Source organism: Canis lupus, chromosome 1 (genome assembly GCF_003254725.2).
Source record: "Canis lupus dingo isolate Sandy chromosome 1, ASM325472v2, whole genome shotgun sequence".
NCBI lineage: Eukaryota > Metazoa > Chordata > Mammalia > Carnivora > Canidae > Canis > Canis lupus.
The window spans coordinates 1,108,233-1,124,416 of NC_064243.1; the positions used below are offsets into that span (position 1 = coordinate 1,108,233).

The window sequence follows — 16,184 nt, forward strand, 5'->3', positions numbered from 1 at the left end:
CATGACATGATCATTCATAGACAACATTCTAGGGAATTAAACAAAAGCCACTAAAAAGACATGAACAGACATTTCACCAAAGAGGATATATAACAGATGGTAAACAAGTACGTGAAACAATGTTCCGGGGGCACCTGGGTGGGTCAGTCAGTGACTCTTAGTTTCAGCTCAGGTCATGATCTCAGGCCACGAAATGGAACCCCATGTCGGGCTCTATGCTCAGTGTGTAGTTGGCTTCAGATTCTCTCTCCCTCTCCCTCTTGCTTGCACTTTCTCTCTCTCTCACAAATAAATAAAAATGTTTAGCCTTACTAGCCATGATAGAAACACAAACTAAAATGAGCTATCACAGCACACTTATTGAAATAACTAAAATTAAAACATGACGCCACTAAGTACCAGCAAGGCTATGGAGAAACTACAGCACTCATGCACTGCTGGCTGTTTTACAGTATAGCCACGTTGAAAGACACTTGGGCAGTTTGTGCATGCACACTTTCCCACACACCCCTGACTTGTGACTTAGTGATTTACTAGCTCCCCACCTGTTCCTGTCTACTGTGAAGTGGGCAAAGGTCAGCTAGTTAGTGGGAAAGAGTGTCAACCTCAACTATTACCTTCATTAGTTGGTCCAAGAAAATCTGCTTTCCCTCATTCACAATCAATCGATTGTACTAACCCCCATCATATAAATCACTTATAATATCCTACAGAATTTTTAAAAACTATCCCTAATTCTCAGAACACTGAGAATTAAAAGACTGAAAACAAATCCTCAAAGTGGTAGGCCACCTGGCATTCACAGAGAAACTGATCCAGAACAGCAGTTTGGACAATTTTCAAAAATAACGTCAGGGGGCGCCTGGTGGCTCAGTGGTTGAGCATCTGCCTTTGGTTTGGGTCGTGACCCCGGGGTCCTGGGATCAAGTCCCACACTGGGCTCCCTGCAGGGAGTCTGCTTCTCCCTTTGCCTGTGTCTCTGCCTCTCTCTGTGTCTCTCATGAATGAATGAATGAATGAATGAATGAATGAATAAATCTTTAAAAACAAAAATACTTTCTGACCTGAAGAATGGTGCAGATTCATAGATCTACAAGAGATACGAGAATACTTCCACATCTAAGAAAGGATCAGTTACAAACAGGACAGACTTTGCACATATCTGGTTTTATCAAGTCAATACTATACATCACACAAGCATATATATTAATTTTTAATTGGCAAACACCAATTCAAAAACAGCAAAAGGGCAAACAAATAAATACAAATTTCTAGTGAATATACAGTGGAAAATTCAACCATACTGGTAAACAAAGAGGTAAAAATTAAAACAATGAATGGTCCAAATTTTCTCTATCAATTTGAGATTTTGTCTTCAACAGTTATTATTAGTGTTCTGAAGCACATTCACCAATAATCACATTCTGCTGCTTACAGGGGTTTGGGCACAACTCTTCAGAGATGACCTACTGGGATCTGAAATCACAGGCATTCCTTTACACACACCCTGTTCTACTTTTCAGAATTTACCTGAAAAAGGAAGACTTGCTATTTACATGCAGCCTTTTAATGTTTATATATTAAAAAAAACAAAAAAACAAAATGAAGAGTTGCGTACTTGCTCCCACCATGACAGAGTTGCACCTGGTTAGCTGATGAGCTGAGCAGGGGGTCATTCTCTAGCTCAGGGGTTAGGAAACCAAGACCTGGGGCTCAAATCCAGCAACCTGCACTCTCTTCTGTTATCACCCTTGGGGTAAGAATGGTGGTTGTTTTTAATTTTTAAAGGGTTGGAAAAAGAAAAAGAAAAAAGGAAAGAAGAAAGAAGAAAGGAGAAAAGAAAGAAAAGAAAAGAAAAGAAAAGAAAAGAAAAGAAAAGAAAAGGAAAGAAAGAAAGAAGAAAGAAAGAAAGAAAGAAGAAAGAAAGAAAGAAAGAAAGAAAGAAAGAAAGAGAGAGGAGTAGGAAAGGCAGAAGGATAGGGTAAGTCTGTGACAGACATATTACATGACCCACATTGTTATGTGACGATGAATAAATGTACAAAGGAAAGAATCAGCAACTGTTCACTAGCGACCAGTCTTTGGAAGATATACATGAAACATATAAAAGAAAGAATTTCAACCTAAGGACTACTTAAAGTATAGACAACTAAACATACATAAAGAGCAAATATTTCCCAGTCTTACACATGTCAGGCTACATAGTTTCCAAAAGGTTCAGTGTACACAAGAATGAGGATGTCCCCCACTGTCCACTTAAACTAGCTATAAACCACATGCAATAAAAGCAGAGACTCCTTTCCAAACCCAACCAATCTAAGGAAAGTGATCTAATCTACATTACCCCATCTCCCACTCCTTCCCCAACAACTGCCCGAGTCAAAGGTCACTCTTAGACCACCTCAAGTTTTCTTTACTCTCCATGGCGTATCAGCAGATGATGTAAGAAAAAACGAAGCTCCTCTCATTCAAATATATACTACATCTAACACAAGCACCAAATGGCCCCAACTGTGGTTTTGTTTAAAAAAAAAAAAAAAAATTGTGCCAGCTTAGGAGATTCTCAGCATTTGTAAGAGATTAATGAAAATGATGAAATATTGTTCTCTCTAATCCTACCTCTTGCCTACTCCCCAGCAACAAAGGGACACTGTGCAAAGACCAAGTAAGGTGCCTGACAGTGTCCTCCTCCTCTCTCTCGGTCACAAGAAGGAGACACAGTAACACTCTCCTCTCTCCTAATCAAAGAGGGTTCTCTACTGTCACAAGAAAAGTAGAGTGGACGTGCCGGTCTCCAAAAGGAGGCTAACTTCCCTCTGAGTTCCACAGTCTGCCAACACTATGGAAACCAGACCACCAGGGAGTTCAGTCAATTAGCAATAATGGGCTCATTTAACCCTGCCAAAAGTCTCAATCTTGAAGATTACTCAACTGCAAGGTTTAACAATAAAAATCAGAAGGAAAAGGAAAGTGAGAGAAAAGAAAAAAAGACCAAAGTGTCCAGCAAATGGGAACACTGCAAACCACACCTAGAACAGGTCACATTTCAAGACATCAGAGAAATTACTTTGGTTGATTTTCAATGACCCTTTGTTACTAATAAAAAAATATTATTTTTACAAAGAGTGCATTCAAGAAGTCAACTGGTATACAAGGAAATGTTTGCTGCCTGAAAATGAAGAGTAGTAGTAAAATGACATTGTAATCTCATGAACGCTCACCCCCAAGGCTGGAAGCCTCTGTGTGCAGCTCACCGCCACCTTCAGCTTCCAATCAGTTTCACCATCAAGCTGATCAGTTCGAATAAAACACGAACCTTGGAATGAGAGAAGAAAGTTCCAGAGTTACAGGTGCTTTCAGACCACAATTGTGCAGCAAAGTGGGATACAGAAAGGATGCAGCTAGAGATTCACATAAACAAAAGTCCTTAAAAGCCCTTCTACATCTGATTCACAAACAAGTGTGCTAACAAGATACAGATGCCTCCTATGTGGTATTCTTGCCTACTGAGACTTAATATTAATTAGTGCTTCATTTTAGAAAAACTACATCAATCATTTCTACCTTTAATTCATGTTTTAATAATAAAATAAGTCAATACACAAAAATATCCATGAGTGTGTTCCATAACTTTGCTAATAAATCATCTGATCTGCCACGATAAAACATATGTTCAATAATAAAAGCATAGCTAAAATGTCAAAACCCAGGTAAGATTTATTGTCATACCCTACCAAATTTTAAACATGAAAAACTATTAAATAACAAAACTCCATTCACCCTTTGACCATCAGTATTTCTATCACATCATTTCTCAGAACCTATCCTAAGATAGAACAGCAAAACACAAAATGACATACACGTAAGATGATCTTCTAACTTTATTTATTGTAATAAAAGACTGGGAACAGATAATGTGAGAATCAATGAATAAAAGGGAGCACAAGCAGCTGTGTAACAAAGATAGGATGGAAGACAGGACCCAGACAGGAGATAGGGAGGGACACACAAAGCGAGAGAGGGAGAAAGGGAGAGAGGGAGAGGGAGGGAGAGGGAGGGAGACGGAGGGAGAGAGAGGGAGGAAGAAGAGAAAGAAATGAGAAAGGCCTCCACTTTTCCTGTTAACAGTCTAGAGTGTACATGGCGGAGAGAGGAAAGCCAGGTGTCAACACTGTGCACAGAATAACACCATGCACTGAAGAGCCAGGTGGCAGAGGGAGGAAGTGTGTGGGTGTGGATGTGGGGATGACCTCTGCAGGGGAGAAAGGCGGGGAGGGAGGGGCTGGAAGAGAGGCCCCATCTGTTTTGTACTGCTCATTGTGAAATTATACATATTGTACACAATTTAAAAAAGCAAATCACCTTTAACTTTGTAAAAGCAATCCCTAAAAACAGTCCCTAAAAACAAGCATAAAAAACAAAGTAATAGTAGTTTCATCACCAAATAAATTCAAGGGACTGATGGCTTTTTAAACTTAATTATAAAATAGTTACATATGTACACCTTAGTGAATTACGTAAACATAACTCACCCTTGTACCCCTGAGAGACCCCTGAGAAGATCCTGTGTGTCCCCGTCCCACAAGCCCTCCCTGTCTCCTCGTAACACTATTGTCGCTTGCACTTCTTTGCTTTGATTTGGAGTTTATCCCCCAAATGTACATCCCAAGACACTACAGTTGAGCCTGGTCCTTTCTGGGTATGCCCTCAAAGTCCCATTTTATCTACAGGCCCTCTCTGGTTTGCATTCCACTGACTGAACACTTCTAATCCTGGCCAACCATCTCCCCTTCCCTTGTGGGTCCTGTAACCCTGGCTCCAGCACTCAGAGCCCAGCTCACACTCCACAGACCCTGGTACCATATCCAGTCTTTGCTCTGCTCTGATGCCAGCAGCCCTTTGTACTCAAAGTGCACATCCATGACTGCAGTACAGGTTCAAGAAAGTGGAAGGAAGCCTACCCCTCCTTTTTACCTTTGAGCTAGAATAAAATGTAAAATGAGAAGCATCTGCTCTTTGGATTTGGTCTGGTCACCTGGTGAAACAGTTCCTATAAGAAAACATTGATTCCTTATTGTAATTTATTCACACTTCAAGACAATGAGTTGGCCCCCTGCCATCCTCGGGAGAAGGCCAGTTAGGGCAAGTGCATTCACGTGTGCACGCACTATGTGTGCTGGATGAGCTACAGTAATCGAGAAGTTTCACTGCAATGTTGTTACTGTTATTACGGAGTCTCAAGTTGACCTACTCTTGGGATGGGGGGCGGGATCTGATTTCCAGACTTACCACATTATAAAGGTTCAAATGTCAATGTTCAACAAAAATTACAAGGCACACAGAGAAACAGGAGAGTATGGCCAATTTAAAGAAAAAAAAAAAAAAAAAAGATAAACAACAAATACTGTCCCTGAAAAAGACCTGACGCCAAATCCACTAGACAAAGACTAGTCTAAAAGATGCTCAAAGAACTGAAGAAAGATGTAGAAAGTCAAGAAAACAAATGATGAACAAAATGGAATCAATAGAGAGAAAAAACTTTTATAAAAAGAAAAAGAAATTCAAGAGCTGACAAATACAGTAATCACAATGAAAAATGCCCTGGAGGGAGTTGAAGGCAGAAGGAAGATCAGCAAACCTGAAGACAGGACAACACAAGTGGTCCAGCCTGAGGGACAGAAAGAGAGAGAACTGAAAAACCCCAAGCAGAGACTGAGGGGCCCATGGGACCCAGCACTTGATCCAACACACACACTGTGGGAGTCCCAAAGGAGGAGAGACAAAGGGGAAAAATCATTACTGAAAACATCCCTGATGTGACGAAAGACACACAGCTAAGAAGCTCAAAGAGGGTCAAGTCAGATGAAGTCGGAGAGACCCAACTGGAGACATGTTATAACCAGACTTTCAAAAGACAAAGAAGTGTGAAAGAAGCAAGAGAGAAGAGACTTATCACATCTAAGGGATCTTCAATAAGATTATCTGTGGATTTTTCATCAAAAACTTTGGATCTGAGACAAAGTCACCAATCCGGTTAAAGTGCTGTAAGAAGAAAAACCTGTCAACCAAGAATCCTATATCCAGCTAAACTGTGCTGCAAGGTGAGAGAGAAATCAAGACATTACTAGATAAGAGCAAAAACGGTCCCTTCAGGAAATGGTGCTGCAACAACTCCACACCCACATGTGACAACAGCATCCAGACAGACCTTATATCCTTCTCAAAAATTAACTCAAAATGGGCCACAGACCTAAATGTAAAATGTAAAATGCAAAACCATGGAAGTCCTGGACAAGAACACCTGGAGAAAACCTAGGTGACTCTAGTGTTGTATGGTGACCACTTTTTGGATACAGCACCAAAGATGTGAGCCAGGAAGAGAAACAGGTGATAAGCTGGACTTCACTAAAATTCAAAACTTCTGTTCTGCAAAAAACAGTATCAAGAGAATGAGAAGACAAGCCACAGACTAGGAGGGAGAATGTTCCCAAAACACATAGCTGACAAAGGACTGTTATTCAAAATACACAAAGAACTCTTACAACTCAACAATAAGAAACCCATCTGATTAAAAAACAGGCTATAGATCTAAAGAAGACACACGGATGGCAAGTAAGCACATAATCCTATGTCACCGGGGAAACAAGTTACCACCACAAGGAGACACCACTGTAACCCTATGAGAATGGCCCAAGTCATTGACGGGGGACGGGGAGCAACAGAAATCCATATTCGCTGGCAGAGGGGGTGCAGCATGGCGCCGCCAGTGTGGAAGACAGTTTGTGGTTTCTCACAAAGCTAAACATAACCACAGCGTATTACCCAGCAACTGTGCTCCTTGGCCTTGACCCAAAGGACGTGAGAACTTAAGCCACACAAAACCTGCACACAGATTTTACAGCAGCTTTTATCATAACTGCCAAGGCTTGGAAACAACTGGGATGTCCTTCAATAGGTAAATGAATAAACTCTGGTGCATCCAGACAATGAGGAATTATTCAGCCCTAAAAAGAAATGAGCTGTTAGACCATGAAAGACACAGAGAGACTTCATAATGCCTGCCACTCGGTACAGTGTGAGGAGAGAATCTGATAGAGCATTCCAGAAAAGGCACAACTATGGAGACAATGAAACCATCAGTAGTTGCTGAGGGATGAACAGATGGAGCACAGAGGATTTTTACAAATAGTATCATAAAGAAAAATACTCCATATGATGCCATAATGGCAGATACACGTCTTTCTACATTTGCCCAAGCCTACAGAATGCATACCTTGGAGAGTGAGCCCTCACGTGACAATGTGGGTCTATCTATAGGAACAAGTGCACCACTCCGTTGGGGCCCACTGATGTTGGGCGAAGCTATACGTGTGAGAGTGCAGGGATGTGTGGAAAATCTCTGTACCTTCCTCTCACTTTTTTGAAAACCTAAAATTGCTCTAAAAAAAACCCACGAATGTCTGAAAACACATTTTAAAAGTGCATTCAGATTAATACAGAATATATCAACCAAAATATTATAAAATTGATCCTCACATGGGTCCACCATAAATGTATTTTCTCTTCCTCATGATTTCTTAGTAACATTTTTTCTGCAGCCTACTTTGTTGTAAGAATATGGTGTATAATATCTAGAACATATAAACTGTGTTAAAAGACATATTGCTAAGGGTTCCAGCCAACAGTTGGCTATTAGTAGTTAAGTTCTGGGGGAGTCAAAAGTTTTATGTAACTTTCCAACTAAATGGGGGGCGGGGTGGGAGGGTAAGCAGCCCTAACCCCTCGGTCGTTCAAGGGTCAACTGTACAAACATTTGATCTCTGCAGTAAAGAGAGAAAACACTACAGAAACCCACATTGCAATTTATATGTGAACACCTGCAGGGATGGAGAGTACTTCTAGCTGTACATTTCTCATATTTCTATTTCAGGGCTCCCTTCCCCTATCCGTGTTTGCTCCATCCATCAACCTCACTGACAAGACACTGCTGATCAATGCAGCTCAGCACCAGTGTGGCTCTGGTGTACAGCTGACAGTACGCATGGTCGTTTACCAGTGCTCATGCTATGACAGTTATCGGCCGACTGCACTTCCTCTCCACTTCAGCAGCTCATTTCATCAATAACTTATCTCATGGCCTTTTCCCTTTTATCTAGAAGAGACTACAGCAACACAGAAACATTAAATAAAAGGTTTTTACAATATTTTAAACTAGCTATTTATTAGTATTGACGACATAACCTTAAGTGTCCTGGGTGAAATGGGTTTTAACTTTAAAGATACAGAAATCGTAAGATTACTGGTAGAGGGAGAGGTGAACAGCCTTATAAAGAAGCCTGTGGCTGCTCACAGGCTGTAGTTACCCAGCAGAGACAGGGCCTGAGACTTCAAAATGGTGGCTTCTAAGTCGCTTAGATTTAGAAGACAGAGCTAAATGATGCTGGTTGAGTTTTCTGCTACCTAATAGAACCTGTTAAAGATCCCTTACCCAGAGGTGTCTGGATAGCTCAGTGAGTGAACCGTCCAACTCTTGATTTTGGCTCAGGTCACAATCTCAGGGTCATGAGATTGAGCCCCGTATCAGGCTCTATGCTGAGCATGGAATTCATTTAGGATTCTCTCTCTCCCTCTGCCCAACCCTCCCTTTTCTCTCCTTCTCTCTCCCCCCGCCCAAAATAAGGTCACTTATCCATAAAGCAGCTGAAATGATATGGTTATTTAACAGTCAAATTAAGATAATTTAAAATGGTTAAAATAAACTACTAGATATTTAAAACAAACAAAAATAAAACAATATTAAGTAAATAAAACAATATCTCACCCCTGGGGAGAGGGGAGGGGAGGTTGTAAATACAGACATATGCTAAGAAGAGTAAATTTATTGATATCTTCAAAATGATAAACATAGGGGATGCCTGGGTGGCTCCATCAGTGGAGTGTCTGTCTTCAGTTCAGGTCATGATCTCAGGGTCCTGGGATCGAATCCCACGTCAGGCTCCCTGCTCCATGAGGAGCCTGCTCCCCCCTCTGCCCCTTCCCCTGCTCCTTCTTCCTTTCCCAAATAAATACGTAGATAAAATATATATTTTTAAAAAGTGTAATTAAGACATGATGAAGATTTTACAGGAAGTGCCCTACCTCACGGGGTGTGGCTGTGCTCCTCCTCACCACAGCTTTACAGTCGGTGCTGCTCTTGCACATGCTCTCAAGATTCATTGAACTCCCAGCATGCTGAGAGCACTACTCCAGGCACTAACGGTCCTACTGACCTTAGTGTTTAGTCCAACAATGAGAGAAGTAAGCAAAATCAGGAGGAGTGAAAGAAGCTCTGGGAGACACACAGTATGGGGTTGACAAGCAACCAAGACTCAAAATTCTCAAACAGAACCCAGACTCATCATTTGGGGCACACCCAATATCCTATTGTAGAATTGGGGTGGAGTGGTTTCTGTGAAAGTCAGTGAGGGAAACGTAGAGCAGCTACCATCTACAATTAAGGGAAAGAGGGCCTCCACAGCAACAGGCTTCACACATCCAGAGAAGTCCCCGGAACAAAGCAGTAGACCAGCTCTGTTAGTGTTACTGTCTTTTCTGCCATGATTGGGATCCTTCTGAACCTCCAAGGCCAAAGAGCCACCATCGCAGATACCACTGGGGCTATGGGGGGAGGGATAGAGACTAAGATCAAGTGTCAGGGAGAGAAATTCAGGGACACGGGATTTAATACAAGTATACTTCTTCGGGGCCTGGCTCATTTAGAAAGTACCTTCCAAAGATCATTATGGGCAGAGACTAACAGAACACCCCAAACTAAGAAGAAATAAATATGGTATCTACTCTCTTAATTAGAAACTTCTACATCCAAGGCAGCCTCGGTGGCCCAGCAGTTTAGGGCCACCTTCAGCCCAGGGTGTGATCCTGGAAACCTGGCTCCCTGCACGGAGGCTGCTTCTCCCTCTGCCTGTCTCTCTGCCTCCCCTCCCCCCCACCCCACCCCCCATCTGTCATGAATAAATAAAACCTTAAAAAAAAAAAAGAAATTTCCACATCCACTCCTCAAAAACTATATGGAGACATATGTGCATAATAAAAAGTCACTTATTTCTCCCCGAAACAAGAGGTTACTAATGTTGACTGAGCATCTCCTAGGTGTCTGTGCTGCTCTACATATATCTGAGGCCCTATCAGACAGTAGGCAGGTGACATGCCCCTCTTCCAAGCTCAGAGGCCTCACTGGGGAGGGCAGAATGAACAGCACAATGCCACCTTGAGGTCCATCTGACTTCAAACCCCTCTGCTGTACCATCACACAAAATTCACTACAGTTGATGAGTGAACACTCTGAATTGTGTTATACAAACATCAAAAACTGTATTTGAGTGCTGGTTGTTGTTCAGATAACTGTTTATTTTTTAGTGACTTGGCTAACCTAATTCTGTGACATCAATTTCCCCTGTAGCATGCCCTGTGTCACTGACACTGGCTTTCTAGGGGCTGCTCCGAGCCTCACATCAACTTCTGTTGGCCAAAAGTGGTGTCTGAATGCAATCAGTCAGATTTTCACCCTTTACCGCTGGACACATGTGGCTTGGATGCTATTCTCCCCAGTGCAGAAGTCAGTTCGTGATTCTACCCCTGGTTCATTCAGGGATGGACCAGCAGCTTGGAGGTTCTCTATGTCTATTCCTGGGACCACAGCTATGGTTTTGGCATCTGTGCAATCTTCTAGACCAACAAGGAGGCATGTGATTTCATTTCTAAGCTCAGCCTCCCAGGAACTACCACTGGGCTGAGCAGCACATCCAGAAATTTGCTTAGGAAGCCTGTAAGACTGCCCCACTCTGGCTGCCCCTGAACAGAGTAGCCTAACACACGCACACAGTGTTGAGTGTGAACCAGTGGGACTCTTACCCTGGTACTGGCAGTAAAATTTCTCACCGGGCTTCCACGTCCTTTGTCGGTGTATATCACAGGCCCTGTGAACAGCTGGCCACCAAGCTCTCCATGGTTTTCACCACCACCCTTAGGCACGAACTTCAGCAAGGTCTGCAAAGATCTCTGGCCCTCCCCCCAGAGAACCTCTGGGTCAAGGCACTGGAGAATGAAAGGGGACAGCCAGCTTGATCTACAGTGGCATCTTCCTTGCTTCTAAGTGGGTGCTGGGGTTAGGAGAGGGGCTGTGGTAGCCCCCCCAGGCATGTTACTTCTGCTGTATAAGCTAGCTGGTGGGGGACCTGCTGGGGCCCCATTACTCCCAGCTTGTCAAAACTGGGCATAGCTCTTGCCTCTGAAGGGAAACTGGTCAACAGAAGGGAGACTTAGCCCACCAGGCCTGGGGAAATGAGCGACTAACGGACACTCTTTGCAGGGTGCCGCCCTGGCTTGGCAGGGTAGTAAGGGCATGGAGCTGGTAGCAAGGACATGAAGCCAGTCTCTGAATTCTTGGCTGCACTGGTGTGGAGCAGAAGCTTCTTCCCAATGGAGTCAAATGCCACAGAATCAATCTGTTCTTACTGAGAAAGATCTCTGAAAAATAGTAAAACAATTACTCTCAAAAGAAACAGAACTGAACACTTAATTTATCTTAGGGGTTCTCTTCAATGAAAGAAAAAAATAAAAAGTCCTGTAGTGCTTTTCAACCAGGGGTGATTTTGCCCCCAGAGGGCACTTGGAAACTTCTGGAGACATTATTTTCAAAGCTGGGCAGGGAAGTGGGTGCTACTGGCACCTAGTGATGTGAGGCAGGAGTACTGTTCAGCACCCTATGGCGTGTAAGACAGACCAGACCACCACAATGAAGAAAGCCGGGGCCCAAGGTGCCAGCAGTGCTCTAGGAGATGCTGCTGTTCCCAGGGCCCGACACAGCACAGCAGGAAGACCAGCCTTGGGCTGAGCACTGGCTCTGTATCTCACTCACAACTGCTCCTTGTCCAGTGACCTCACCTCAATAAAGTTTTCATCTGCACAGTGGGAAACATCAAATTTGGAGGTGTGTTGTAAAATTTAGAGGAAAATCTATGAAATTCTGCCAGTGAGTGCCATATACCAGGAGCTTATTTAGCTACTATTTCTCAATTTGAGGGAACTAGTTAAGGTAGACATGCCAGAAAGTATCTTCACAGAGCCCAGTCCAGAACACCTCTTACACAATGTCCTAAAACTAAAATGGGTCTGTGCAAACCCACATCCGTGCTAGCCTCATTCTCCCTGGAACCCTCTGAAAGAAATACAGTCCTACACATCACGAGCATTTTCTTGCTCTCTTACTACTTTTCTCTGTCAGCTAATGCACTTTCAACTAATCACAGTTCAGTATCTGAAACATGCCCCATGCAAACCCTTCACCAATTATACTTCTAATTCTTTTAACTGCTCTCTGCCAGGGGCACTAATACTACCAGTTTGATTCTAGGACACTCACAGAAGCCAAGTCACTCTCCTAAGGTATAGTAAGATGGAGAACTATAAAATAAAATGATTTCTGAGTCATCTACTGTATCCAGTGAAGACTTATTAGGAGACCTTTGTCTGATTACATGTACTTAGAAAAATATATCTAAGTACATAAATAAATTTTGTTATGCATTACTTGTCAAAAGACCTATCATAAGGAGTCTATTTTACAAACTGGTTTCAGCTAAAAAGGAGCATACGAAAATTTGCAGTGGATGCTATTTCAAAGTTGATATTTTCCTCTTAAATATATGCATGTTTATATATGTGCATGTGTGTGCTTGTGTGTGTTCTGATACAAAAGATAACCTCATAGGGACTGAATTCTACATTCTGTCTGACACGTACTTTGAGATGTCACTGCCAACAGCTCTACTCTAGGTTTGCTTTCTAACATATAAAATAATAAGAAGGGAGAATCTCTAGAGTCTCTTATATTTCAAATATTTTATGTTTCTAAAAGTGAAACTAAGGGGCACCTGGGTGGCTCAGTGGCTGAGCGTCTGTCTGCCTTAGGCTCAGGGCATGGATCCCAGGGTCCTGGGATGGAGTCCCGCATCGGGTTCCCCACAGGGAGCCTGCTTCTCCCTCTGCTTATGTCTCTGCCTCTCTTTCCATGTCTTTCATGAATAAATAAGTAAAATTTTTAGAAATAAAGTAAACAATAAAAATGAAACGAGTACCAAAGTTCTATAAAAGTATTAAACACCGGAAGTAATATAGTTGTCTTTCTTTAAAGAAAAAAGGACATGCTTCACGTTAAATAATTATATGCTGTTTTAAAAAACTTAAGGGCAATGGACATATTACTCATCTTTGAGTACGGTTAATATTATTAACCTCGCAGTAAATTATATGATTTAAAAAGAGAGAATCAACTGTAGCAAAATCAGGAGTATGGCCAACTTGCTGTGTCTTACACGTACTATATCTAATAATGTTTAACAGCAAGCAGTAGCTACCATGGAGATCAGTGAAGATTCAGCAAAAATGAATTATTAAATTGGTCTGCTTATATCCCGTTACAGACTTCCTATGAATACTTGATTTTATTTTGTATAATTGACAAGAGCTGACAGGAAAGGACAGGTTTAATGACAATCAAATTAAGATCAACTAGGCTATGTGTCACACAGGAGAGTGGCATCAAGTGGTGATAAAGTAACTGATGGGACACGATGAGACAGAGCACCAGAGTCTGTCATATACCGTGATAAGTTATCCTGTAATATCAGGAGATTGCTTGCAAGAGCTCACGTACCCAATAGCTCTGAAAGAGATGGGTACAGTATATGATCGACAAAAGAAAAATAGACATTGACTTCGCATATGTAATACCAGATCGTTTGCCACTAAACTTGATTTCTAAATCATTTATATGACTTAATGACCCTGCATGAAATTTTTAAGCTGGTGGGAAGATGAATAGCACCAAGGAGACAATGTGGATGAGCACAGTGTCATTACCTACCCCCACCCCACAAACAGGTGACGGCTGAGCTATTGTAATATGTCCTAACACTTAAACTATAATGTCATCACTTAGGAGACAAGTGAAAAAGATATTGGCATTTATAAGAGATTGATGAAAATTAGTTCTAAAGCATTAATTTCTCTTAATACCACTAAAAGAATTGTGTGCATTCAGGAGATATTTGATCTGAATTAAGAAACTGATGAAGCCATTGATTAATTGGAATTTAAGCCATCAGTCCCCAGATCCATCAACAGCTTCATCTGCATTCTAAACAAGCAGAAGCTGGCCCCACAGAAGGCCCTGTGTTAATACACAGTCAATATGACACCACAGAGACTCCCTGAGTTGCAACTGTCCAAACTTGGACACACCACACAGATTTAACATTTTTATGCTGGCTAAGGCTTGAAGATTTTTATTTTATTTTAATAGATAATGTACTATCAGATTCTCCTGAACTAAAACTGACAAGTAGTAAAATAATATCAATAGCGTTAGCAGGTAAACAATCCTGAATATGTGTACTTTTGAAAACGAGACAATTAAAAAACTTAAAATAATCACTTAAGTCACAGAAACAGAATTTCTAAAGCTAAGAATTCCTGATTTAAAGCAATATTATGACACATATTTTATCCAGCAGGGAAGGTATTTGTCTATTTTATAAAAAAGAATAAGAGCATGAAATAGCAATCTAACATTTTAGTGTCTGTATATCTGTAATCAGTGATAGTTTTAACAATTTAAATTTGATAGAAAAAATAATAAAACTAAGAAATATAATAGAACTGTAAGCTTAAACAGACTATAATAAGGTCTAAGTCAGATCCAATAATAATCTACCAGGAATATACGAAACAATAAAAATAATTAGCATACATGCACATTATGTACATTTTTTTAGGGAACAAGGTGATAATTCTTAAGAATCTCAGTGAGATCCAGGACCTCCAAAAGACTGATTATCATTACACTACCACATGTCCCTACAACATGAAACCCAAGGGAAAACTAGAGGGAAAGAAAATGTTTTTAAAAATCATCAGTTTAGATAGAATGTCCTTTACACAAAGCTAACGTAATAAAGAGTATCTTGTTAGTGCTTAATGCTTGAATATTCTATTTATGTGTTAGTGCTGTAAGTCATTCAAAGGCTGAAGAACGTAAACTGCTGTTAGTCACATCTTCAACAAGGCATTCATATTGTCCAGCCCTCAGACTCCTCCTCTACAAAATGGAGTTCTCATCATCTTCCAGCTTTAAAGTGGTTATTTTTCATCTTATATCTCCTAACACAACCTGTATTTCTTTTTAAGTTAATTATCTATGTATTTCCATATTCAGGATCATTTCTACCACAGTCATTAAAAGGTCAATTAATATAAAACCATCTCTCAAACGTAAACATTTTTGCTATTCATTACACTGAATACATTTAGAAACAAAGACAAACAAATCTTAAACAAATAGGTGATGTAAACAGGGATGACAGTGTTAAAAAAATCTCTGAAAATCCACTCCTCCATAATTTTGAGACCATCAGTAAAAAAATCATCAAAAGCAACCTTTTCAGAATTCTGGAGACTAATCAAAGACTTGCAACAGTCTCAGGTGCATTTATTCAAGAAACACGGCTAAATCGAGCTGAGTGAGAGTGAGCTATGTAGTGTTCTGTCTTCTCCCACTCCCAAACCCTCTTCCCCCTAAGCCTATGGTTCCACGGTGACTGAGAAACCTGAAATTCTAGCAGCCACTGATGGGGACAAATCAGGGCTGGGCTCCTCAAATCCATGTCCAGAGAACTGTAATCACTTGACCAATTAGGGCTTTGCCTGGATTTGACCTGACCCAGAGCACATATATCAACAACAGTGTTTTCTCTGGACTGTTCATCAGAAAACTATCAGTCGCAACTGTTTAACATCACAGCTACTTCAGCTGGTGACAGAACTGTGGTAAACAAGGTGACCAAAAAATTTAAAAGAAAATCTAGAAAATCAGACGATGTAAAGGAGGCTCTGACAAATCCTAACACATTCCTGGGAGCCCAGAAGCTCCTGCAGAGCTGCACATATGCCCAGGAACACCTAAAAGGTCTTCATGTCTCATGCCAGTGACCTTGAGGCTCTATATAAGCAAGAAGTGAAAGCAAGGCAGAGCTGTCCACTGCTGGCCATAGCACTGCAGATGTTAAGGGAACATGAGCTACTATTAAAGATAAACCTTGCAGTTTGGGTACTTAAATATCTCCCTT

General features: G+C 41.2%; 1 protein-coding gene across 9 annotated transcripts in view; it reads right to left on the reverse strand.

Moving 5' to 3' along the window:
* ATP9B (ATPase phospholipid transporting 9B (putative)) overlaps nucleotides 1-16,184 on the reverse strand; it is a 237,389-nt gene that overhangs the window by 143,813 nt on the left and 77,392 nt on the right. For all 9 annotated transcript variants that reach the window (XM_025421950.3, XM_025421949.3, XM_025421952.3 and 6 more), the window contains one exon: nucleotides 3,222-3,316. In XM_025421950.3, the coding sequence (XP_025277735.1) occupies nucleotides 3,222-3,316 (95 nt within the window). The remainder of the gene's footprint in view (nucleotides 1-3,221; nucleotides 3,317-16,184) is intronic.